Source organism: Alosa alosa, chromosome 22, assembly GCF_017589495.1.
Source record: "Alosa alosa isolate M-15738 ecotype Scorff River chromosome 22, AALO_Geno_1.1, whole genome shotgun sequence".
Classification (NCBI taxonomy): Eukaryota; Metazoa; Chordata; class Actinopteri; order Clupeiformes; family Clupeidae; genus Alosa; species Alosa alosa.
In genome coordinates this window covers 9,305,721-9,330,710 of record NC_063210.1, presented here as the reverse complement: position 1 = coordinate 9,330,710, position 24,990 = coordinate 9,305,721, and the positions used below count along the sequence as shown (strand labels likewise).

At 45.2% G+C, this 24,990-nt stretch overlaps 1 protein-coding gene across 1 annotated transcript in view; it reads left to right on the top strand.

The window, feature by feature from the left end:
* nrg3b (neuregulin 3b) overlaps positions 1-24,990 on the top strand; it is a 167,792-nt gene that overhangs the window by 79,952 nt on the left and 62,850 nt on the right. Inside the window, 1 exon segment of the mRNA XM_048234092.1 lies at positions 22,676-22,805. Coding sequence (XP_048090049.1) covers positions 22,676-22,805 — 130 coding nt within the window.

Sequence of the window (24,990 nt, the reverse complement as noted above, 5' to 3'; positions counted from 1 at the left end):
GCCCCGCCACTACAAATGTTTCCATTCCCCAGCTCCCTTAATTAGGGTCGGTGTGATCGATAACGGTCTAACGATATATGTGGCAGCTTGGAGGCGCAGGTGGAGTGGAGAACGCAGGAGTAGAGGAAGGAGGAGAGGAAGGAGGAGAGGAAGGAGTAGAGGAAGGAGGAGAGGAAGGAGGAGAGGAAGGAGGAGAGGAAGGAGGAGGCAGAGCAAAAGCTGGCGGCGGGGTCAGGGTGGGTATTAAATGGGCATTTGCCTTGGTGTGCATGGAGACCTTTCTCGGGGGAGACAAAGTGACGAAATGCCTGTGCGGCATCCGGAATTGCTACCGACACTTAGTGTGTCGGCGTCAGCCATCATAACAATAGGGGGTGGTTGGAGGGACGTTCGCAGAAAATCACTGTCGATTGGCGATATTGCACGCCGGCTTGTTGTATTTTTTTATTTTACGGCCCGTCTCGCTGTGAGAGAGTGGCCGCGATGATAGCCAATGCCGATTACCGGTGGCGCCGTGCGGCTGATTGGCCTCGGTGAACCCTTCCGGTCCAAGGCCGCGCCGGCTCTGATGTACCCAAGGGCAGGGGGTGCTAATCCTGCCAATTTGCCACTGTGAAGGCATGAGAGACTCCGTAGCCCCGAGTGCTACACCAAGTATCACATTAAGGCTCGCTGGACAGCCTCACAGGGCAGGGGTCACGATCAAAGGTGTTTGAAGAAAAATATGGTGGGATAGAGAGAGAGAGAGAGAGAGAGAGAGAGAGAGAGAGAGAGAGAGAGAGAGAGAGAGAGACTGGGTTAGCTGTGGAAGGACTGAAATTTGCAGCCTTTATTGTTTGGCCACATGGAACTCATAGTGAATAAATTCAGTGAATATTTAAGGCATAATCAACATATGAATGAAGTAAATAGAATTCACAGCTGACCAAAAGCTGACATGCATGTTACATAGTTCACTTAGGCTATTTGTTATGCACTTTGTATTTAGTTTGAACTGAAAAAGTCTGGCCACTGTGTTGTAGAAGTACAATCACTCCCACCCACTGGATGCTCTGAACATTTACAAATGGCTCCCCTACCAGGGGAATTCTGAAGTACAGGAAGCCATTTTAGAAGCTCTTTGGCCTCTTTCTGGTTTTTCCCTTTTTTCTTTTCGTTCTGAGTGTTTTTTCAGTTATTTTCTTCCTTTTTTTTCTTCTTCCTCTCTGTCTCTCCTAACCTGCCATGAACCGTGCATCTGCCAATCAAAGTGCTCTCTGAGGGGACTCGTGTGCCTTCTGCCTCTTGACTTCAACCCACCTCGAGGACAAGCGTGTGAGTGTAGCCTACCAGCATCTCTCACGGCTGGAGAGCCAGCATGGCACTCCTGCCCATTGTCACAGGTGGGCATCGAGAGGAGCTCTCTATACTGACGAGTCGATCCGCATTGTGGCGGGGAGGAAATAGGAGGTCCTCCAGCGGAAATCATGCAAGGCGGGGGGAAAAAATACCCACTTCACTCTCCTGCCTCTAAAAGAAATTGACTTAGATGTGTCCATCTTTGGGAGGATGAGTCGCAAAGAACAGATTGTTGTTGCAAATAATATGCTTAATCAAGATGAAATCTCTCCCTCCTCCCTCTTCTCTCCTCCTCTCGATCTCTCACTCTCTCTGTCGCCAGAAGATGGAGTCAACCAAGCCCATCAGCATCTGTACGATGCCCAGGCTTCTGCGCCTGATTGGATTGTAATGCATGTTGGAAAGGAGAAGAGAGAGAGAGAGGGAGAGAGAGAGAGAGAGAGAGAGAAAGAGAGAGAAGAATGAACATGTTTATGTTGCGACCATATGGACCGAGTAGAATCATGCTAAGCACGTCCGCCTCCTTCCACGTCTCACATGTAGACCATATGAAACACATTTGTTCAGAGAGTAATTCCTGTAATAAACGTGTGTGGAAACTATGGCAATAGGCGTCATTGGCGATCCATAAGCTTCATCGTAACTGTAAAAATTTAATATATGAATGTGCTGATCATTCATTGGTGCCACTGTGCGCTCTCTGTACACATGTTGTGTGCATTGGATACCTATCAGCATGCAGAGCCAGATGTGCAGCATCAGTTAGCGCCGCTTAGCCAGCGCTAAGGCTCTTATGAAGTAGTGAATGTGAACATTAGTGGTGTTGCCGCATCTGAAGGTCTGGGCTTTTTATGTGCAAATGAATGTGAGTGACTGTGTGGATGGGGATGTAGTGTTTGGGAGTGTTTGTGTGTGTGTGTGTGTGTGTGTGTGTGTGTGTGTCTTCCATTTCAGCGCTCCAGCAGCATTATGCTCGTAAATCACTCCCACCTACAGTAATGAAAATATCAAGGAGGGTAGAGAGGCAGGCAGACAGGCAGAGAGAGAGAAAGAAAGAGAGAGATAGAGAGAGAGGGGGGGGGCACTAGTACAGACATGGTAAATGTGTTCTAACCTTTGGTATATGCATTGTGTTTGTTCGCATGACAAATCAGTCCTCGGATTTGTTTTTTGTCTGTGCTTTGCTAAACGTTTAACGTGTAAAATCATTTAACATATATTACGCTTGTTTGAAATTCAATGGATGTTAAGCAGTGAAAGGTGTCGAGAGACGGAGAGACAGTTGAGAGGAAAATTACTGACAAGAAGCAAAGCACACACATGAATGTGAGTCGGACATGCTGACATTCAAATGGCATATGAGTGCTTGGCCTGTGCTGCCCCACAGTAATCCCACCAACTCAGTGTCATCAGGCAGCAGTCACCACATCCGTGCGAGCACTCTCTGGATCAGTGCGGACACTTCCTAATGTGTCATTTTGCTCGGTTTTCCACATAGCTGAACACACACACACACACACACACAGCTCCATCCCCACTGTACACCCCAACACACAACACACACACACACATGCAACAAAAAATGAGAATCCATAGTCTGTGATTCTGTGTTGGTGTGTGGTGGGTTTGTGTGTGCATGCTGGGGAGAGAGGAACGGAGAGAAGGAGAAGGAGAGGGAGAGAGCGAGGAAGGAGAGGAGAGGGGGAGTAAGGGGGGAGAGAGAGAGGAAGTGAGGGAGAGAAAGAGGGAGTGAGGGAGAGAAAGGGGGAGTAAGAGAGAGAGAGAGAGAGAGGGGAATGAAGATAGAAAGAGCCTGTCTGCATCCGGGCAGAGGGCCCTCCTCCTCGGGCTGAATGCTAAGCAGGATGGAGCCTGGCACCAGAAGAGGGCAGAAAGGTTAAACACACACACTCACACCAGACACACCATACACGCACACTACACACAAACACACACACACACACACACACACACACACACACACACACACACACACACACACACACACACACCACACCACACACACACACACACACACACACACACACCCACCCACCACACACACACACACACACACCAAAATGCTTGACAAACACATACACAAACACACACAAACTGTGTGGTTCATCTCCTAGCCAGTGGCCCTGGGGTTTGTAGCGGGGCTCCGCTCCAGGGCCTGAGTGTGCCATGACCTCACTCTTGTTCCGAGTGTGTTCACATGATTGGATCAGGAACGAAAGAGAGAGAGAGAGACAGAGAGAGACAGAGAGAGAGATAGACTAAAGGAAAGAAAGGATGCACAGGGTCCCATCTTGTAATCCTGTTTCTGGTGCCCGTAAAGGCCTGCCCACCCCCTTGTGTATCTGGTGGAACACTGTATTCGAGCACCCCACCATTGGGTCGGGAATCACATTCTGAGAGGATTGGGCGGCTACATGCGTCCCTCCAGGCTACCGGAGAGTTGACTGCAGCCAGTCTGATTCGATTCAGCCGAATTCAAATTCAATTCAAATGCGCTTTGCTGCAGCGATATCCAAATGCTTTTGTGCTCGCTCGCAAGCACGGCCGGGGCGTACAGCTAAGCAGTTTAAACATGACAGATATGAAAGGAGGGATCAGAGCATGGAGTTGAACAACATAGCAATAAATCTTCCCCTCCGCTATCAAATAATGCTGATAAGTGCTCTGCCAGAGAGATGCATCAGCTGTCATCGCATTCCTTGAAACACAGTCAGGTTAAACACATCTAAGCCTGTGTCTCTTGTTCTTCTCTGCTTCAGGTTGTGATAAAATAACTTGGTAGAGATGTGTGAGCACCGTCTATTTAATGCATGCGTCACATTCTTTTCAAGACACAGCACAGGCAAGATGTAATTTCCCATTATCTGGCAATTACCAGGAACCAAAAAAACACACATTTATTCATGGACACATGTTTGAAAACAAGGCTACCACAGTATAGGGTTGGCCACTGCCTCTCATGTCAATGTAAATATATAGACGTTTTAATTGAGTCTCACTGTAGTATGATGAAACGTCGCCCACATTATGAAGAACATGCTGATTATAGCTAATTATAGAAGGGGGAGCCGACATACACATGTAAACAGTTATCACACATGTGCAGTTTTGGATTACAATTAAATACAAGACTGTAGCATATCTCACTCTCCAATTCGTTGTAATTGAAGCTGTGCCTCTGATTCCTTGTGGATGCTTTGAAGAATGAAGAGCATTTTTTTCGTTTCTTTGGTGGAGTTTTCGGTTGTTTGAGCGCTAGCCTTTGTTTGTTCGGCGAGACCGCAGTTTGATTCGGGTTTGGTTTAGATCTGCCACGCCGCTAATGCTGATGGATTGCATAAAGAGAACACGGATGAGAGGGGAAAAAGAGGAGAAAGAGGAGAGGAGAAGAAAAGAGAGTGAATGAGTGAGTGAGTGAGTGAAACGTAAACCCAGACTGCATCCCCTCTGCAGGCGGGCCAGACGGGCAGTGTGGATTTATTTCATAGATATTATATTTCATTTTCAAAAGCAGATGTACACACTAGTGTGGAAATTAGAAAGAAAGGCCTTTGTTTGCTATGCACCGCTAGATGCAAATTGTGCTGCCACGCTTGGTCATACTGTTTAAAGGGACATTATGGTGAAAAATCATATGTGATTATTGCAGTTTATTTAAACAAATTAGCATGTATTTTATGTACACAGATACAGCACACTATAGCCGTGTGCTTCCATGAATTCCAGCTGATTGGAATTTGAAAAGGAAGACTGTGTTTGATTTGCCTTCTTAATATTTATTAACTCAAGTAAATATGCTTGCTTCAGGAATTCTGGGACATGAGGTGACTCATGCTGCCCTATTAGGTTATGCTATTTATGGGTACGAACGTGAGCTCACGCAAGGAGAGCCAGGGCGTGGTGGCGGAGTCATGTGACTTTACCTCGATCTCTGTCTCTGAGGCTAATGACATCACACTTCTGGCCAAAAATGCTCGGAGATGGGGTTGGGAAAGACGCCCGGGCGAAGCTCCCTTATCCCAGTGTTTGATCTGCATCCAACGCCTCGTGAGTAATTACGTGGCAGGCCTTGCCAACTGACGCCAGCACAGGTGATGCATGGAGCGGCTCCGAGCGTATGAAGGACAGGCGTGCCTGTTTAGCAGGACGCCTGTAGGTCGGCCAAATGCTTCTCCCAGTGTAGCATCGCGCTAACTGCTAATGGTTTCATAAATAAAAAAAATAGGGGGAAAATTTGATTAAAAAATCTGGATTTGGTGAGTTACAGTACAACAATCACAGGCTACCCCAAAGCAGGGCTCACTTGTGGTTTGTGTACTTTTCTGTCTTATTTGTGTCAGTGTACAGTACACACACACACACACACACACACACACACACACACACACACACACAGACAAACACATGGCCCTCCCATACAGTTGCCATTTGGACATGCAGTGGGGTCACCATGCTCAATTTGCTGGCGTTCCTCTGTTATCCCATGTGATTATCTGTGTCAATGGGGTCTGATGCATGTGCGCTCCATGCTGAGGCCAAGCCTGTCCCAGTGCCATATCCCTGGTGTACGGCCAGCCATTAGGCAGGGAGGGAGAGATGGAGATGGAGACATAGACAGAGGCCATTTCAGAGCAGGGGGGAAAGAGAGACAGAGGGGGGGGCAGAGAGAGAGAATCTGGGCAAGAGGAAAGACTGAGAATGATGGTGAAAATATCAGAGGAGAAAGAAATAGAGGCTGAGCAAATGAAAAAAGAGAGAGAGAAAGAGAGAGATGGAGACATAGAAGGAGACATTCTTGGGGGGAGTGGGGGGTGAGCGAAAGAGCAAGAGAGGCTGAGCAAGATAGAAACGGAGAGGCAGTTTAGAGAGAGAAGGAGAGAGAGAGAGAAGGTAAGAGAGAGCGAGAGGGAGAGCTCTGACTGGGCCCGCATGCAGATGCTGCAGTTCTGTGCCCATGCTCTCATGCATATTAAACTGCGGCGCCACCTGCTAGCAGTATATCACACCCTGTTTCCTTAATCAAGCCTCAGACAGGGCGCCACTTTCTCTGGCGCGCACAGCTGAATCACTCCCCCCCCCCCACCCCCCACCTCCCTCCAAACCCCCGTCCCACAAAGATCAGGCACAGCAACCCGAAAACGGAAGTGAGATGAGGAGAAAAAAGAGAGAGGGAAGAGGGAGAGCAAAAGAGAAGAGGAGAGGAAAGAGAAGTATTTTGATTTGGCCCGAGAGCTGAAGAAAATGGAGCCTCTCTCGACTCAGAGTACGAAAAAAAATCATTAAAAACAGAAACCATGATTTTTTTCCCTGACCAGGCCAAGAAACAATTAGACCACATCAGTGTGCGCTATCTTTTGCCTTCTTCCTTCCTTATTGCTAACAAGCGTTACAGCATGCGCCTTCGCTTCTTATTCTATCTAGCCTTCTCTGACTGAAGTTGTCTGATAACATTCGGGAACCAGTAATGTGCAATCACATAAATACCGCTGCAATTCTTCCAGTGATTGAATCAAATTACTTGATTTGTGCCAAGATTAAGTGTGCATCTCCAATGGGAAGCTTGAGTTTACTACTCCTCTGCACCCCCCCCCCCACCCCCCCAGAAGCAAATCCTCGTTGTCGTGGAGTGACAGCTCGGATGTTCTTAGGGAAATCGTAATTAATTTAGGTGCATTACGCTAGCAAGGAAGAAAAAAAATAGAGGCAGCAAGCTCTCTCCTTTGAAGGATGAAGCCGAATTGAAAATAATCTCTGCATCTTTGCATTAATAATACAACAAATTCGCCTTTTTGCATGCATGATGCCTTGACACAGTGCAGCCAAAACAAACAAGAATAATACTCTATTTATCAAAAAACATATATTTAGAGCAAGAGGCAGATCACAGACATTGATCAATTTCCCAAATTCTCCTGATGTAGACTAATTTCAAACCCTGGACATACAAATTCATGCAAATTAAGTTGATAGATAGATAGATAGATAGATAGATAGATAGATAGATAAACAATTCACAAATAGATTATTTGATTGATTGATTGACTGCATATGGTTGATAGATAGATAGATAGATAGATAGATAGATAGATAGATAGATAGATAGATAGACTGATGTATTGATCAATTGATTGATTAAATGCAGGTTTAAGCTGTCAGCCGTCATCAGTGTATGCAGACAAGCAGCCCACCCATCTCTGCTTCCCTGTCCATCTTCTCCCTGCTCTCTTCTCGTCTCCCCTGCTCTCTCTCTCTCTCTGTCTCTCTATCTCTATCTTCTCCCTGCTCTCTCCCATTCCGAGTGTTTGTGCTGGCTCGGCACATCCTCCCCAATCCACGGCCCCTGCTGATGAATATTTCATCAGACGTTAAATATAGCCTCCCATCACTGAGCAGGCCACAGACACACACACACACACCTGCGCACACACACACACACACACACACACACACACACACACACACACACACACACACACACCCACACACTCACACACACACACACACACACACACACACACACACACACACAAATTCCTGGGCTTGACAGGCTGTTTGCTTGAGGGGCCGTTGGTGGGCAAGGTCAGAGGTCAGGGTTCAGAGGTCCTACTGATCATACTACCCTTCAGGCCCCTGTGGAAGTGACCTTCGTACTGTATGTCCCACTTACAGCTCACAGGAGGGGAAAATGTTTTGGTGTGACTTTGCTGACAGGCTTGTGATGGAGGATCATGGAGGGAGTAGTTTTTGAAAAACGCATCACGTCCGGGACCGATTTGTACCCGAGTCGGCGTGATCCGCGTCCACGCCGCGTCAAAGCCGGATCCTCGCCAGAGTCAGCTGCCGTCGTGCGGCGGCTCATTTTGGCGCTGTGAACAGGAGATAATGCCATGTCGCCAAGCGTAGCTAAGACATCACTCAGCTCTTTAACCTTATAAGCAACATTCATACAGATAGATGGAGCCTGCTGGAGCCTCGCACAAAATGCCATTTAATTATCTCCCATTTCATTGCAGTGAAACGCATTCACACACAGGCACAAAGTGATGGGTGTGGGGTTGGGTGTACTTGTTTTCATTTCATAATGTATTTATGGTTTTTTTCCCCTGCCATGTCTGTGTAGAGCTGACAGAGAGATGTGGAGATGGAAAGAGAGAAAGTGAGGAAGCCTAAATGCAGATATGCCAATTTCCCATGGATATATATATATATATATATATATATTTATAAACGTGTAAACGTGAGAACGTGAGAAAGCTCAGAGTGTTAGTGTGGCCGCTTGGGTATGCAGACACGTTGACAGCTGGAAAGGAATACACAAAAATGGCATGTTGACCGTGGGAGGCTTGTTCGGATCGAATGATGAATAACCAGCCAAATTGACAATCCATCTGGGGCCACAGCAGGAGCCTGGGAGGTCTCGGGCCCCCCCAACACATACACACACACACACACACACACACACACACACACACACACACACTCACACAACTACAGAGTTGTGTAGTTAAAGCTCATAAAAAAGACAATAGCGTGTAATCTGAGTCCCAGAAGGAGTGTATCTCACAGACTGCAGATGTGACGCTACATTGTGTGGCTAACACGATATACAATATCAATTAATATGCTCCTTCAAGTGAGGTCACATAGTGTTTTTGTTGTTTATTTATTTTTCGTTTCTTTTCCTCGCCACCCTAGTTGAGTTGACAGTCCTTAATCGTTGCCTCATCCTTGAACTGCTGCACACTAAGGATTGAAATTTAAGTAACTACTTTTGTAGTAGACCTTTAAGCACTTACATGTCCAGACACCTCCCCTTTAAACACAGTACTGTGATAGACCTCCTGTTGAGAACCCTATCATCTTCAGATAGTTCTCTTTGCAAGCCTTCTACACTTGCCAACTAAGTCTCCCTCACATGGAAAAGCCTTCCTGACATCATCTAGGCATAAAGATATACTGCCGTTAGTTGATAACAGATAATAATAGTAATCTCCGCTGCCTGCCGCTACCAAGTCGGTAGAAGTTAAGTCAAGCAAATTGTTTGCAGGGAACAGTGGGTCGGGGATCACTTCCCAGCCTCAATCTCAGGCTGCATTTACAAGTCTGCCCGTAATCCTTCAAATAACGTAAATAGCTCTCAACCTATCCAAAGCACTGACCTCGTAGTTAACATTAGAGTGATGTCAGTGCCTAAAAAACGTACTTGGCTGCCTCCTCCATGCACTTTGACGTTGCGAGTAATGGCATCCGCCGGCAAAATCTCCCATCACTTGCCATTCGAAAATTGCAGTGAGAATGCCTCCCCTAAAAATGCTGGCTCATTAAAAATGCATTTGCCCCTATCCATATTCCTCTGCTCGTCTGCCACTTAAGAGCTATTGTCACACTCTTACTCTGTAGGTAATAAGCCTAATGGCTTCTAAAAGGCTGCGCCAAATGCTCAAAGGGAGCTGGATGGATACCCATCCTGCCATTCATCTCATTTCTTAAAAGCATCCGCTAATCTTGCATTTAGCCGCTTTGCTCATCTCGCCCCAGTTTAGACTCCCAAGGCCCATTTGCTGCATTATAATTAATATGTATGCTCATTGCAGCTGTGCCTATACTGCCACTGTACCTGTCAACAAGCTGTGTGTGTGCGTGTGCATGTGTGTGTGTGTGAGTGTGTTTGAGTGTGTTTGAAGGTGTGTGTATTAGTGTTAATTTAGATCGGAAGGCGAGGGCGAGGAGGAAATATGTTAGATCAACAACCTTTTTTTTTCATGACTAAGGCGAGGGCGATGGTGTGAGGCGGCAGTAATGTCCTGAAACACTGACTAAGACTATCTTAAGATGCATTTTTGTTGTGAAAAAGCGAAGGACTAAAATGTTTTGCATGAAATAAAAACTAAGATAAAATCTCTCTTCATTTTTAGGTCCACAAAATGAAGACCAGAATATCTAGCTGTTCACGTTTTCAAAATATTCAGGAATGAGTTCATCACAACAGCAGCTTTCCTGTAAACTAGTCTACGTGCTGTTGCTGCAACACGAAAACTACATGGAACAAGAACACACTGGAGATTTCTGCTAGAGTTGTAAACTGGCTACCTAAGCTTTATGCCACAATGCTACATACCCAGAGTTGAAGCTTCTCTCATACAATTAACATCCCCAGAATGTCCATACGAAAATGTTCATCATGTAATGTCAACTATTTAACTAGTTAGACTGATGATGCAAAGTTTGCTAACAAGTAAGCTAATATGGAAAGTTGGCCTAGCAAAGTTAGCTATGGCTAAGATGGAGAGTCTGTTTGGGGAATGTGTTGTGTTTGGCATATGCATGCATCTAGCGGTAGTGAAACATTAATACTTTGGTCTCACGACAGTGTTTCTCAAACTTTTTTTTTTTTTTTTTTCAGTTTCAGGACCCTTAACTAACCCTAGCTAAAAAAAAAAAAGATTATACCTACTTCAACAGTAGCCTATAATTAGTCTACACTATAGGCCTACTCACTGAACCACCTTGCTTATTGTCTTTGCACTTTGCTTATTGTGTTGGATTTCATACTGTATGATTTAAACTGGCATATCTTACATAGACAGTGTTGCAGAACTGTTTTTACATACAAGTTGGTTCAATATTGCAAACAACTCATCTATATTATATTTTACCGCGTCTGCTTGGACCACTTGGGGATAACTGCGGACCACCAGTGATTCCGGACCACACTTTGAGAAACACTGGTCTACGAAATATGACCGTGGTCAGTCAAATCTTTACTGTCTATGGTCAAATCCAACCGAGCTATAACTGAAGCTCGACTTACCTGTGCATGTAAACATACTGACTGACAAAAAATCAGAATGAGTAATTATAACAGGCAGAGTAGCCCTGTGGACACACAATATTGTTGGAAATGTGAGATGTGTGAAACACTATTTGACTCAAATGGTAATCAGAAATAATTTGTTATAAAAAAGACTAAAATGTGTTGACTAAAACTGACTAAGACTAAGATACCTTTAGTTTTTCTTTTTGACTAAAACTAGACTAAAATGACGAGACTTTTAGTCGACTAAAACTTGACTAACAAAATGATATTTGAATGACTAAATATGACAAAGACTAAAAGGACATTTAGTCCACAAGACTAAGACTAGGACTAAATTAAAATAGGTGATAAAATTAACACTAGTGTGTATGTGTGTGCGAGGGTGTGTATTTTACATTTATGGGTGTCTGTCAGTGTGTGTGTGTGTATGTGTGAGGGTGTGTATTATGTGTTTATGGTGTCTGTGTGTGTGTGTGTGTGTGTGTGTGTGTGTGTGTGTGTGTGTGTGTGTTAGTGTGTGCATTTTAGGTTTATGGGTGTCTGTCTGCGTGTGTGTGAGGGTGTGTATCGTGTTTATGGTGTGTGTGTGTGTGTGTGTGTGTGTGTGTGTGTGTGTGTGTGTGTGTGTGTGTGTGTGTGTGTGTGTGTGCGCGTACGTGCATGGTGTTTTGACTGACACTTGATTTGCTGTCCCAGAGTCGGCCGGCAGGCGCAGCAAGGTCACTCCGGGACACTTTTCACTGTCACAGCTCTGGCTAATGCATTTGAGAAGTACAAATAATTAAGGATACCGCTCCAGCTTTTAGCAAGGGGCTCAGACTAAAAAACGGAAGAATAACTGAAGCGAAATCCACTCAGCCCCCTTTTCTTCAGAGCCGATGTCTCCTTCAGCCTCTTTGTTGTGAAGCACAGTCAAAGTGGTCAAAATAGTTGAATACCTACTCTCTCGGATGGAGTCTATTTTCTTTGATGCATTGACAATTACAATGTCCATTACCCCCTGTCAAGTTGTTTATTCCCCTTGTACGTTTTCTGGCTCCTTTGGAATTAGTAAACAGGCATTCTCTAGTCTAAATAGAACTGACATTCTTTCTGTAACAAACCTGTCATGCAGTATAGATCATTCTTCTCTTTTGCTTGTTTTTAACTGAGATGTAAGACTAAAGTTGGCTCTAAAAGCTTGTTAGTTTACCTGAATACAAGCATGCCATACTGTTGGTCCCAGTTTTATCTTATTAAGATGAGTGCGCGGATGCAATGCACTTGTCAAAATGTGTGGCTGATGGGGGAGTGATGGATCATTATGTAGGAGCGTGACACACTACAGGCCAACGTCCACTGGAGCGGCATCTGACGCACGTCAAGTGACACCAAAATTTAGAACGCCATGACTGGTACTTCTAACGGAGCTAAGCCCATTGCCGGCATCTGACGCACGTCAATGCCAACGTTTCTAAAAGTCCTCTACAGTTGTCGGTAAAAAGATACAAGAGGATCATACTTCTTGTCTCAAATGACACTTTCCCAAACAGGTGCTTTCAACCCTGTCCCTTGTACACCAGAGGGTGCTTTATCTAATGATGTCATTTAAGAAATGTCTGAGACATTCCTACAACTTTAAATGACATGAAAGGAAAACATTTGACATTTGACAACTCTGAGTATCAGTGACAGTCTGGGTCTCTTGCAGTAATAATGACTCAAAGTCAATAAGCAGAGGTGGAAGTCGTTTCAAATCCCAGAGTATTTTTGCCCTTTTCACACACTGTTATCAATTTGGTGTTGCTATTATAAACTACAAGGTACTGACTATTTGAGGGTTGCTTTGAATTAGAATCACCCAGAGTAATAAAGTAGCTGTACCATTTTGGATTAGATTGTTAAAAGGGCTGATTTTGCCGCTGTGTTATGCACATAAATAGGGCTATTACAGCCCCACAGTGGATCAATGGATCATCTGTTATAGACTGAAATGGACATGGACATATTAATAGTGTGAAAGTGGAGAAAATCCTCCACACATCTAATCGACCAGATCTATAATGTGAATTTATCGTTATGCATCAATATTGTTATGACTATTTGTTGTCTAGCCTTCTGATATTTTTGTAAGATAGAATGTCACTTACAAGCTGATTACACACAATAGTGTGATGATACACAGTATAGATCATTAATGATCCAACCTGGAGCATTTAGTTTTATATGCAGAGCAGTGCATTATGAAGATTATATTCTCGGGACGCTTTATTGGTATTTGGTATAATTTATGGGCCAATGCAAGGAACAGAAATGAAAGGAGACATGAAATGAAAGAAAAAGCAGAGGAAGGGAAACAAAACAAGGTTGTCAGTACAACCCAGTCCAATGCCAAATGTGTTTGGGTGTGCAGTTTACATGAAATGGACTGAATGCAGGCTTTTAAAGCCTCCATGGATTTTTGACACAACTGTTTTGTCAAATGAGTCCAAACGTTCAAGGTCTAGGTCCATTTTTCAATGTTTTTTTCCAATTAATTTCCCAATTAAGACCCGATACAAAAGTATGCCCTCACGATTAGATTTGATGTGATAAAGACAACAAGCAAGGAACATCCCATAATGTTATGGAACATTCCCTACCATGTTAACTTGCTGAACATTTAGTATCTCCCCAGCAGCCCACAGCAGAAGTAAACTCTACTGACTTCATCAAAATTCACAAACTGAGATCAATACGTGGCGCTAGTGAAAAGCTTTGGCGTGGCACTTTAAAGGCTAAAAAACAACCTGGGGACCAGCTTGTTTATTGCACAGTGGCGCAAATTTATGATGCCATTAAACAGAGTCACACCTGTCTGATTCAATCTCTTTAAGCTTTAAGTTGAGATAAATAATAATTGAATACCAAATGAGGAGAGCTGGAGCAGCCGAGCTACAGTTGTTTTCTATGGATCCCTAATGAAACAAGAGAAGTAGGTGGAAGGAGTAAAATGGCTTCTTTATATGCATAGTTGCTTTTTTTTGTTCTTTGTTTATAATGACCAAAGCCAATTTAGTAGCCTACCTCTAAAATGCTCTCTGCAAGACACGATGCCATTTGACCTTGTGTTGTTCCCCACGACGCTTATGGACATGCATTATTCCAAACATATACATCATGCCATGGCAGCCACGGTGAATTTGTTTTTTTTCCCCGAAGCCCCCGAATGCGCCGGGGCAGATTAGCCGATCGATCTCACGTCATAACAAACGAAGTAGGGGAGCTTTCATGCCGCAATCTGCGGCATTGATCCGGCAGCGCCAAGCTCTTTGTCGTTGACTGAGTCCCATCATTATGCAGGCCCTTACCTCATACTGGGAAGCTTATTCTGGGTTATCTAAATTTAGAGGGCTCTCTCTTTCTCTCTCTCTCTTCACCCCTCCCTCTCTTCTGCTCTTTCTCTCTCTCTCTCTCTGTCTCTTTCACGAATTTGGGTTTTTGTTAGCAGAGGAAGAGGACAGATGCATTTGTTTGGCCTCGCATTAGGCAGCCTGTCAGTGGACGAGGACGTCTCCCCTGACTGCAGCGGTGCCTCCGCTTTCCGCTAGCCACACCTCGACAACACACTTTCTCTATCTCTCTATCTCTCTCACACACACACACACACACACACACACACACACACACACACACAGACACACACATACATAAAACTTATGCAACCGTTCTCCTCATGCTTTCCAGATGAGCGCCCTTCACACACACACCGACGGAGATAGATACAGAGAGAAAGAAGGAGGGAGGAGAGGAGTGGCAGGAAAGAGAGAGGGAGGAGAGGAGAGAGGGAGGAGAGGAGAGAGGGAGGAGAGGAGTGGCAGGAAAGAGAGAGGGAGGAGAGGAGAGGCAGGAAAGAGAGAGGGAGGAGAGGAGAGGCAGGAAAGAGAGAGGGAGGAGAGGAGAGGCAGGAAGACTCATAGGTCTCCACACACACATATGACACACACGCATATGTGTCATGACCATCTATCTCAGCCTGGAAAAAAGGGGATGGGAAGACTTTTTTATGAAAAAGGACGATGTGAGAGACTTTAAACACACTGAACGAAGAAACGCAAAACAGAAACACTGCAATGCCTCAATTAGACCTAGCACAAGCCTGTACTCAACAGATGTTCATTTTAACTGACTTGGGTGATTATGCCGCAGTACCATAATGAATGATTCATGATATATAAGAGATGACACCATATTAGGCTTATTGTGAGAGTTATTAATGTGTGCACCAGTGGTATATGTGATAAAGCATTTGATAAGCGTGCACAGATTTCACATATGCTATGTTTAACAACATGTATTATTGCCCTGGCACCGTGCTTTATAACAGCTGCTGTTAGCGAAGAGAAATGTGCGGATATTTATCGACCCTACCATATGTGGTTCACGCATGTTCCAGCTGTTATCCCCTCTCTCTGTGCCATGTGAAAATCTTTTTGAGTGTGAGGACCGTTGTGAAGGGCTTCGAGAAATACGGTGTTTAACTCTGGAAGGGGAGCGGCCTGGAGGACTGAAGGGTTAACTGGTTTGCTCTCCAAAAAGCCTGTCAGGGCTGTAGCAACAGCCAAGTGCAGGAGAGCTGCACAGCCAGCCAAACAATACAAGCCTAAAGACATATCCATTCAAACATAACTGGAGGCAAAAAAATTAGCCTCGGTTCTAACAGCGGGGCGCACACACACACACACACACACACACACACACACACACACACACATACACAAACACACAGAAACACATACTGGCACAAAAGCTAGGAAATTGCCTGTGTGAGACATGTCCAGGTAAACACTATCTATTGTTATTTTGGAGGAGGCAGTCAGGGAGGGAGAGAGAGAGAGAGAGAGGGAGAGAGAGAGAGATAGAAAGAGAGAGAGAGGGAGGGATCATTTCGGGCTCTCGCCAGGAGGAAGGAAAAAAGCTGCTGCGTTTAGGATCTGGCTATGCGCGCACACACACACACACACACACGCACACACATACACACACACACACACATACACACACACACACACAAACACACAAACACACACACACACACACACACACACACACACACACACACACAAACACACAAACACACACACACACACACACACACACACACACACACACACACACATACACACACAAACACACACACACACACACACACACACACACACACACACACACACACACACACACACACACACACATACACACACATACACACACATACACACACACACACAGCACTCTGCCCCCAGGGTCTGTCAGTGTGACCGGTGAAGGACAGGACGCACTGTTACTGTGTTTACAGGCTGACAGATGTCTCTGCACAAACCCATCACAAGCTGTCAAGGTGTGTGTGTGGTGGAGGGAGGGGGTTGTGGGTGGTTGCAGAGGGACGAGAGTGTGTGTTTGTGTGTGTGTATGTGTGTGTTTGTGTGTGTGTATGTGGGCGTGTGGTGAGACTGCATGTGTTTTGGAGGGATTTGTAGAGGAAAATAATGTGTGTGTGTGTGTGTGAGTGAGTGTGTGTGGTTTTTTTGTGTACCAATGCCCATGCCATGCTATATAACTAGTTGTGAGAAGCACACACACACACTTTTTTTTGGACCTTGCTCCTCCCAGCTCCCCACCAGTCACCACTTGTCTCCGAAAGACAGATCAGATTGATGGACAGAGCCGGGCAGGGCTAGCATGTCCCTGAACTCTTAAGAACTTCCCAGCCTGACCTCAGTAGCCAGGCACTCAACCTAAAACAAGGTCCGCAACATGGCAAAGCAGCAATGTGTGAACGGTGTAGTGGTTGTCATGGCAATACAAGAGGTCAACTTGTGAGGCGTTAGCATTAACGTTAGCAAGGAGGTATAGCGCAATCGCTCACAGGACTTGCAGGGAGGAGAAGAAAGAGAAGTGCGATTCATATTCACTGGAGGAAGTCATCTGTGATTGGATAATGTGCGACTGAAAAGCCAAGGTTATGTCATGAGGTCACTGATTCGGGCTCAGGCTAGAGATGATTTTTAGTAACTCAGTTGCTTTGTGGCGCGGAGAGAAAGTTCACTGCGCAGAGATTGTGAGGGCAGAACTGCATGCTGGGAAGAGAAGCTCAGCATTCTCAAAGGACACTGTCTCGCTCTTTTTCTCTCCTCTCCTCTCTCTCTCTTCCTTCACTTCTCTCTGTATCTGTCACCCACATACAAACTCTCTCTCTCTCCCTTACACAGATGCATCACTTTTTCTCTCTCTCCCCTTCATTCTCCTTCACTCACTTGCTCTCTGCCACACACATACAAACACCCTCTCTCACTTACTCTCTCCCTCAGACAGATGCACAGCTCTCTTCCTCTCTCTCTCTCTCTCCCTCTCTCTCTGTCTGTGTGTCTGTCTGTCTGTCTCTCTCTTCTCTTTTATATGTGCTTCGTTTGATGTGCTCGGCTGTAAACACTGCGAGTTTTCCCAGGAGTCTCTCAGGAGGCTCGCTGCACAGAGGGCTCTCTAATGAGCAGGGTGATTACTGGGTAGGCATTCAGGAAAATGGTACAAATGTTAATGTACACCAGTGTCTCTGTGGTGACTTTGAGGATGAGAATCTGTATGTGGGTGTGTGGGTGTATGTGCCTTTGTGTGTGTGTGTGTGTTTGTGAGTGAGTGTTGTGTGTGAGGGTGTGTGTGTGTGTGTTTTAATATGCAGAGTCTGAGTGTATGAATAGGATTTTGTTGTGATGTGATTTTGGAGAGGGTATTCCCTCTCAAAACCGAATTAACTTGAACCTTGGGAATTGTAGTAGTGTTGTACTCAAATGGTGGGGCGTGTTTGTGTTAAATTCCCCTTCAAAAAGAAAGTAAAACAAAAAAAAGAACATGCCGATTGTCCCCATTGCTTTTATGTGATTATGCATAATGGTTTTAATATTATATCAGTTAGCAACTACATACGCATGTTTCATTCATGAAGGCCATGTGTGTTGTTTTTAGTCTGCTTTTTATCTCTACTTCTGTTTGAGAGTTAGTAAAAGGCTAATCGAAATATGCAATCGCCTTCCAACTACATTTTGCAAGGTTGGGTTCCAGTAAGTCAGAAGGCATCTGACTGGCAGTGCAAAATGTCTCCATGTCAGTGTGATTTCAGTTTGAATGACCCTGAGGGGGTTATGATTCAATTCAGAGCTGCCGCTGCAAGGCTATTTCTTAACTTTCATCATGGGAATTAAGTGGTGTAGATTGCTTTGAGCGAGTGTGTGTGTGTGTGTGTGTGTGCGTGTGTGGAAAAAATTGTGAGGCTAATTTCAAAGGATCTGAGATGAATCACTTCTCAGCAGAGTGTATGTGAAAAGTGTTGAGGGAATGGGTGGGGGGTGGTAGGTTTTTTTTTTTTATGTCTCTCTCGTCGACAAGAACAAGGGAGTGTTGGCAATTAACACATCAGGCCCAAGTGACATCTCCAAAAAAAGACGTCCAGACACATCACATGCATTAAGTCTGGTGCTCAGAATGTGTACAGAACATTCCATTCACTGCACACAATTGAATAACACAATACGACCAATGTTTACTGGCAGATTCTGGACTTTGACGCAATTGGATAACACTACGACTGTCATCTGTTTAGCTAGCCTCTGGCCCGCCTTTATCAGATACACTAATGTGATTGGCTCCCCGCAATACAAGTGGCAAAAGTAACATGCATCATTACTTATTGCCAGAGTGTCTCGCAGAGACAATTCAAATTGTGCTCTTGCGAGAACTCTGGAGTTTCCAGGGTACACAATGGCAGTCATGTTCAAATATTTTGCTCTCTGAGTCATGGATATTGTTTAGTGGTCTACCAAAGGCTGTGTAGCAGAAAGCCAGTATGCATAAATATGATTATACATTGTTTTATGAAATGTAAAATATTCAGACCACCAGTCCTTAGAAAACTCTGCGGGAAGTCTTCCGATCATCGACACTGTTGCGTTTGTTTGCTGAGGTCTCACAGATGTATACCACATGAATGTATGAACTGACTGTAAAAAAGCTGAAACCGCACAGGGTTTGGAGTGGGGGAAAAACAAATGTTCTGTCTTTTTATCCGAAGCAACACGTCTGGGACTTAAAAGAAATCTTTATTGTGCTGTAGTCCTAATTAGCCCGAGCCTTTCGGGTCGGATCCTGAGAGCTTTCGTTTTTTTGTGGTTTTTTTCCGGCATGGCTTTTCAGCGGCACGTCGATTGGCTGCAACAGCCACGGCAGCAGTATACAGACGACAGCGGTCGAGTCCCCAAGTGAAAACGGCATTCCCTCTAGGCCTGCCCCACCCCCACCCACCCGTACCTTTTTTCCACACTTGCGTGTTTTAATAACCTCATCAACGATCAGTCATATAATAAAGCTGATTCGCTAATAGCTCATCAGAACCCCCCTGCATCGATCAGCGTGTTCATTAATTCAATAAATGCCTCGTCTCCCTGGAGAAGATCCAGGGTCATGCATTTATTATGTGTACTCTTCCCCATCATCTCTCTCTGCCTTTCATTTGAACCGGAAGATTCGGTCGCAAGATGGTATGACTTTATTCTGCCTCGTGCAAAGTCTTTTTTCCTCGCTGATCAAACTAAGGGAGCCCACCATTAGCCTTCTTTGTCAAGCTCTGGGGCTGTAAGCAATAACGAGACCCGTCCCTGCCCCTTGAACACGTGATCCGCACAGATGCCCACTGATTGAAGCGGGGTTTTGGTGAAAGAGAAGAGAGGCCATTTGGTGGCGAGGGAAAGTGAGGACATGCGTGCAATCAGAACTGAGTGTGTTGAGTTTGTGTTCCATTTTCTATTTTCACTACACGGCATAAAAATAACTAACCTTTGATCAGTGGCTGGGGAAATTATCTGAGCCATAATTCATGTGTTGCCCATGGAGACCCTTCACAGTGGACAACTAAAGCCTGAGTCCATGCGCATATTAATGCAATGATAAAAACTGACAGTAATACAGGTCACTCCAAAAGAAACTGTATTGGGCTGTTGTAGAGCATACACTGACAATAACTACATCTTTGACATACAGTCCCAATTTAAAAGGGCCAAGTGCAATGTCTAAGGTCTAACTAAAACTAATTTAATAAGGAGGCAAAATCTATTTGCTAATTTAATACCTCAAGGAAGATCCTCAGCACCAAGCATCAGTGGGTCAGGCAGCTCAGTACTGGTACACGCAACACAATAGCTTTACTTCAAGAATGAGACACTTTTGCCCCTGAGTGACTTTGCACTTTGCTCATCATTTAAATTAGGTTCCATGGTGTTACAGATGAGTGCTTTGAAGTGCACAGTCCGTAATTCTAATCCAATGTACTTGTCAAATTTAGCGAATTAATCACCACGTTCCTCTTGCTTTCTGTTCCGTGTATGTGTGTAAAAATATCCTATAAATATCCTCTGCAAATGGAAAGCAAACACAGTCATTAAGCCTTAGTCATAGAAAACACCAACACATTGCCAATCAACACATTGCTTCAGGAGCATAGCAGGTAGGAGTCTAATTTGATTGGCCGATTATCTCAAATAATATTAATCTTCCACCAAAATTGTATTTTCCTTTTAACAGAAATCAGCAGTAGCAGCTATTTGCTAGTTTTATTCTTTTGTGGTCCCACAATAATGAGAGTGTACTACACTAGAAGAATTATGTTCACATTGCGTATTATTGCAAATACAGCATCTCATCAGCATATTTTATGTTAGATTTTTATGTTATCACTATAGTTTCCTACTTTTATGATTGTTTTATGATGATGGTAAAGGTTCCTTTGACAGTGACCTATTGCAGTGGAAAGCAATGTCAGCTCAAACCTGCCTACCATAAAAAGATAACACTACAGCACTCTAAATGGAAAAAAACTTAACAAAACAGTGTCTCACTGTCTTGCAAAATTGTCAGTCATACAACAAGTCTGTAACCCTGCTTAATATAAACAAACTCCACCATGGCTTGAATAAGCACTGCTCCTAGAACTTGTTCATTACAGACTAGAGTTCTACTGAGTTGAGTTGAGTTAAGTTGCGTTCCACTGACTTGGGTCCAGTTCAGTAGATGTTCATTAGCGAGCGGAGTTGTATCGAGATGAGTTAGGTTGAGTTCTGTTGAGTTGAGTTGTTCGTGGCCTGGCCTGGCCATGGGCGGAGTGTGGGACTTTGGCAAGCCAGCGCTGGAGGCTCTTGTGTACGCAGTGAGGCAGAACACCTGCATTGCAGCAACTGCACATAGCTGCGATGCAACAGCCAGGAGACACACACAGAGAGAGAGAGAGAGAGAGAGAGAGAGAGAGAAGGAAGGGAAGGGGGGAAGAGAGCAGGGTCAGCTTAACAGGGATCAATGCAATAGAGCCCTCCCCAGCCACAACTCTGTCAAAAGGACACAGCCTCGGCATGCCTGCCAGAGCACGCGATGCAAAACATACACGCACTCACTCAAGAGCATCACACACATATACAAATATACACACGCTCACATACACTCATAGACACAGTCAAAGCACTCAGCTAACACACGTTTTTTACACACTGACACCCCCCCTCCATCCCCCCAATACAGTGAAATGCCATCCTTGGCCTCATGAGCTTACTCAAGAAGCCCACGTGAAGCTGCTTGGTTCTTTCCTGTCACTGCCGCATATCAATCCATCATCGTTCCAGCTAAGTCTGGCCACACACAGCTGACCCGAGCGATCCTCTCCTCTTCTCCTCCTCCTCCTCCTTCACTCCTCTCTTCTCCTCTCTCGCCTCCAACCCTCTCTGTTTGTTGACGTTGACACCGCGGCCGCTGATGTTGTTGTTGTTGTTGTTGTTGTTGTTGTTGTTGTTGTTGTTGTTGGGCACACGGGGCCCGTGTGACCAGCATGTCACTTACACAGCCATGTCCATCCACTGTGAGAGGGAACAGGCTGGACACAACTGGTTTCAGATAAAGCCCAATTCATCTGACCCACAGTTAACCCTGGCAAACGTGTGTGTGTGTGTGTGTGTGTGTGTGTGTGTGTGTGTGTGTGTGTGTGTGTGTGTGTGTGTGTGTGTATGTGTGTGTGTGTGTGTGTGTGTGTGTGTCTGTGTCTGTGTCTGTCTGTGTCTGTGTCTGTGTCTGTGTGTTTGTGTTTAATATGTTGTTCCATGAACTTTGCATAATTGCTAAGTCACCCCTCGTTCCCCACATCCCGTTTTTATAACTGGGGGGGGAAAAAAAACATTTGTACGCATTTCATGTCATGTGCTGAGCGTTAGGTTCAATTGGCTGTGAGCTGAAATAGAGCTAAATGTGAGTTTATTCTCCTGCCTTGGGAGGAGGTAATGGAGGACGATTGATTATTCCCATCTGATTAATCTCTCTCCTCCTTTCCCCACTCTGTCTTGTTTTTTTATTCCCTCGTTTCTTTTCTTTCTTTCTTTTCCTCTGGCCCATGTCGTTTTTTTTTTAACATTCTCTCTCTGCTTTGTTTGTGTCCCCCCCCCCTTTTCAACGCAGCAGCTCCAACCAACCCAACGCCACGCTCGGAGCATTTCAAGCGCTGCCAAGACAAAGATCTGGCCTTCTGCCTGAATGAGGGAGAGTGCTTCATCATCGAAACTGTGGCAGGGGTGCACAGGCACTGCAGGTAAGGCTACGGCTATGTGTGTGTGTGTGTGTGTGTGTGTGTGTGTGTGTGTGTGTGTGTGTGAGAGAGAGAGAGAGAGGGAGAGAGAGAGAGAGACAGAGAGAAAGGAAGGAAGGGAGAAGTTGGCAGTTGCTGTGTACTGTACATGTTTGATAATATGTGTCTATGCACAGGTGTCAGTCATGTCTGTATGTGTGTGTGTGTGTGTGTGTGTGTGTGTGTGTGTGTGTGTGTGTGTGTGTGTATAAAAGTCTTATGAATAGTTTGTAGATTATTTGTATGTGTGTGTGTGTGTGTGTGTGTGTTGTTGGGAGGGAATAGGTATCTCTCCGTTTACTTTGGCACTTTGGTCTTTTACCCATGTAAGTTCTCCCAAAACCCCATCGCAAGACTCATTCCACTGTGTGTGTGTTTATGTGTGTGTGTGTGTGAGAGAGAGAGAGAGAGAGAGAGAGAGAGAGAGAGAGGAAAGGAGGAAGGGAGAAGTTGGCTGTTGCTGTGTACTGTACATGTTTGATAATATGTGTCTATGCTCAGTGTCAGTCATGTATGTGTGTGTGTGTGTATTGTCTTGTGTGAGTGTGATTGTGTGTGTGTGTGTGTGTGTGTGTGTGTGTGTAAATGTCTTGGGAATAGTTTGTAGATCATGTGTGTGTGTGTGTGTGTGTGTGTGTGTGTGTGTGTGTGTGTGTGTGTGTGTGTGTGTGTGTGTGTGTGTGTGTGGAGGGAATAAATATCTCCGTTTACTTTGGAAGTCTCTTTTACCTGCCCAAGTTCTCCCAAAACCCCATCGCAAGACTCACCCCACTGGGGAACTTCATCTTTATGGCTTTCTTAGTAAACAAACAAACAATAAAAGACGACACACATGAGAAAAAAAAAACACACACAAACCAAAATGAAAAAAGGACAAGCATCATTTTAAGTGCCTTTGCTAGGAAACTCTCGGGGGACAAGCTCTGTGTCCTTAATTGCTGTGACGCCTATGCAGTGGGAGCAAGGCAACGAGGACACGAGGCAGCGAGGACACGAGGCAGCGAGGACACGAGGAAGGCAAGAAGAGAGAAGGAGCATGACGGTAGCAGACTTTCGCTCAGATGTCCCGAATGTGACAAGCGCATGAAAGCTCTGGGATTTCTCCAGCCATACTCAAGGGTATAATTACAGACACATCCAGTCTCGGGCCGACAGACTGGGCGACTCACCCCACGATCGTCGACGTAGCTGTCCCACACACTCGCCCCCACCACCACCACCACCCGACACCCTCCGAGACTGGAGCGGCTCCGCTTTTGAGAGAATAATTGCCGGTTTCTCATCTTGACTCCAGTGTGGGGTTATTTCGAGCTTCTTCGAGAACACCTCCTTCCCTTCACCTTTCTCTACCCCCCCCCCCCTCACCCTTATATCTCTCTCTCTGGGTTTTGAGGAGGGTTGTAGAGAGGACTGAAAGTAGATCAGGCATCCACAATCTCTCCCGGCCCACCTGTGGAAAAGACACGATACAAAAAGAAAAAGAAAAAAAATTCAGCAATCTTTATCGATTGCATTTCGGGGAGGGGTGGCGGATGCAGAGTCTGTGAATGTAGTAGATTTTTCAAAGATGCTGCTCTGCGCTGCTCGGCTCCTGTTGCTGTGTGCTCAGTGTGCCTCGGAGCTAACGAACAACAATCAAAGAAAACAAGTGAGAAAATGAAAGACAGCCAGTGGTGGAGAGAGAGAAAAAGAGAGCGAGGAAGAGGAAGAGAGAGAGAGAGAGAGAGAGAGTGAGAGAGAGAAAGAGAGAGCGAAAGACTAGGGGAATTAACACTAATGAGATTTTGCAGATACCCATGGTCTTTGATACGGACATGTGTTCCGTGAGCCGAGGATTCGATTTTTGTCTTTATTTTCCCCAACAGTGTGGTGCATCACGCGTCTGCTTGGTATTGAGGCTAAAGGGAGTGCATACATGCCCCGCCCTTTCTGCTCCATCATTTCCCCCTGCCGTCCGTCGGTACGAGACGGTTACTGTCAAGGCATCCACCCACCAGAGGAAAGGTAGAAGACGGAGGAGGAGAAAGGGAGAGTGGAGGAGAAGGGAGGAGGAGATGGGAGAGGTGAAAAAGAGAGAGGCAAAGGGAGGAGGAGAGGGGAGGGATGGAAGAAGAGGGGAAGAGAGAGGAGGAGAGGAGAGAGATGGAAG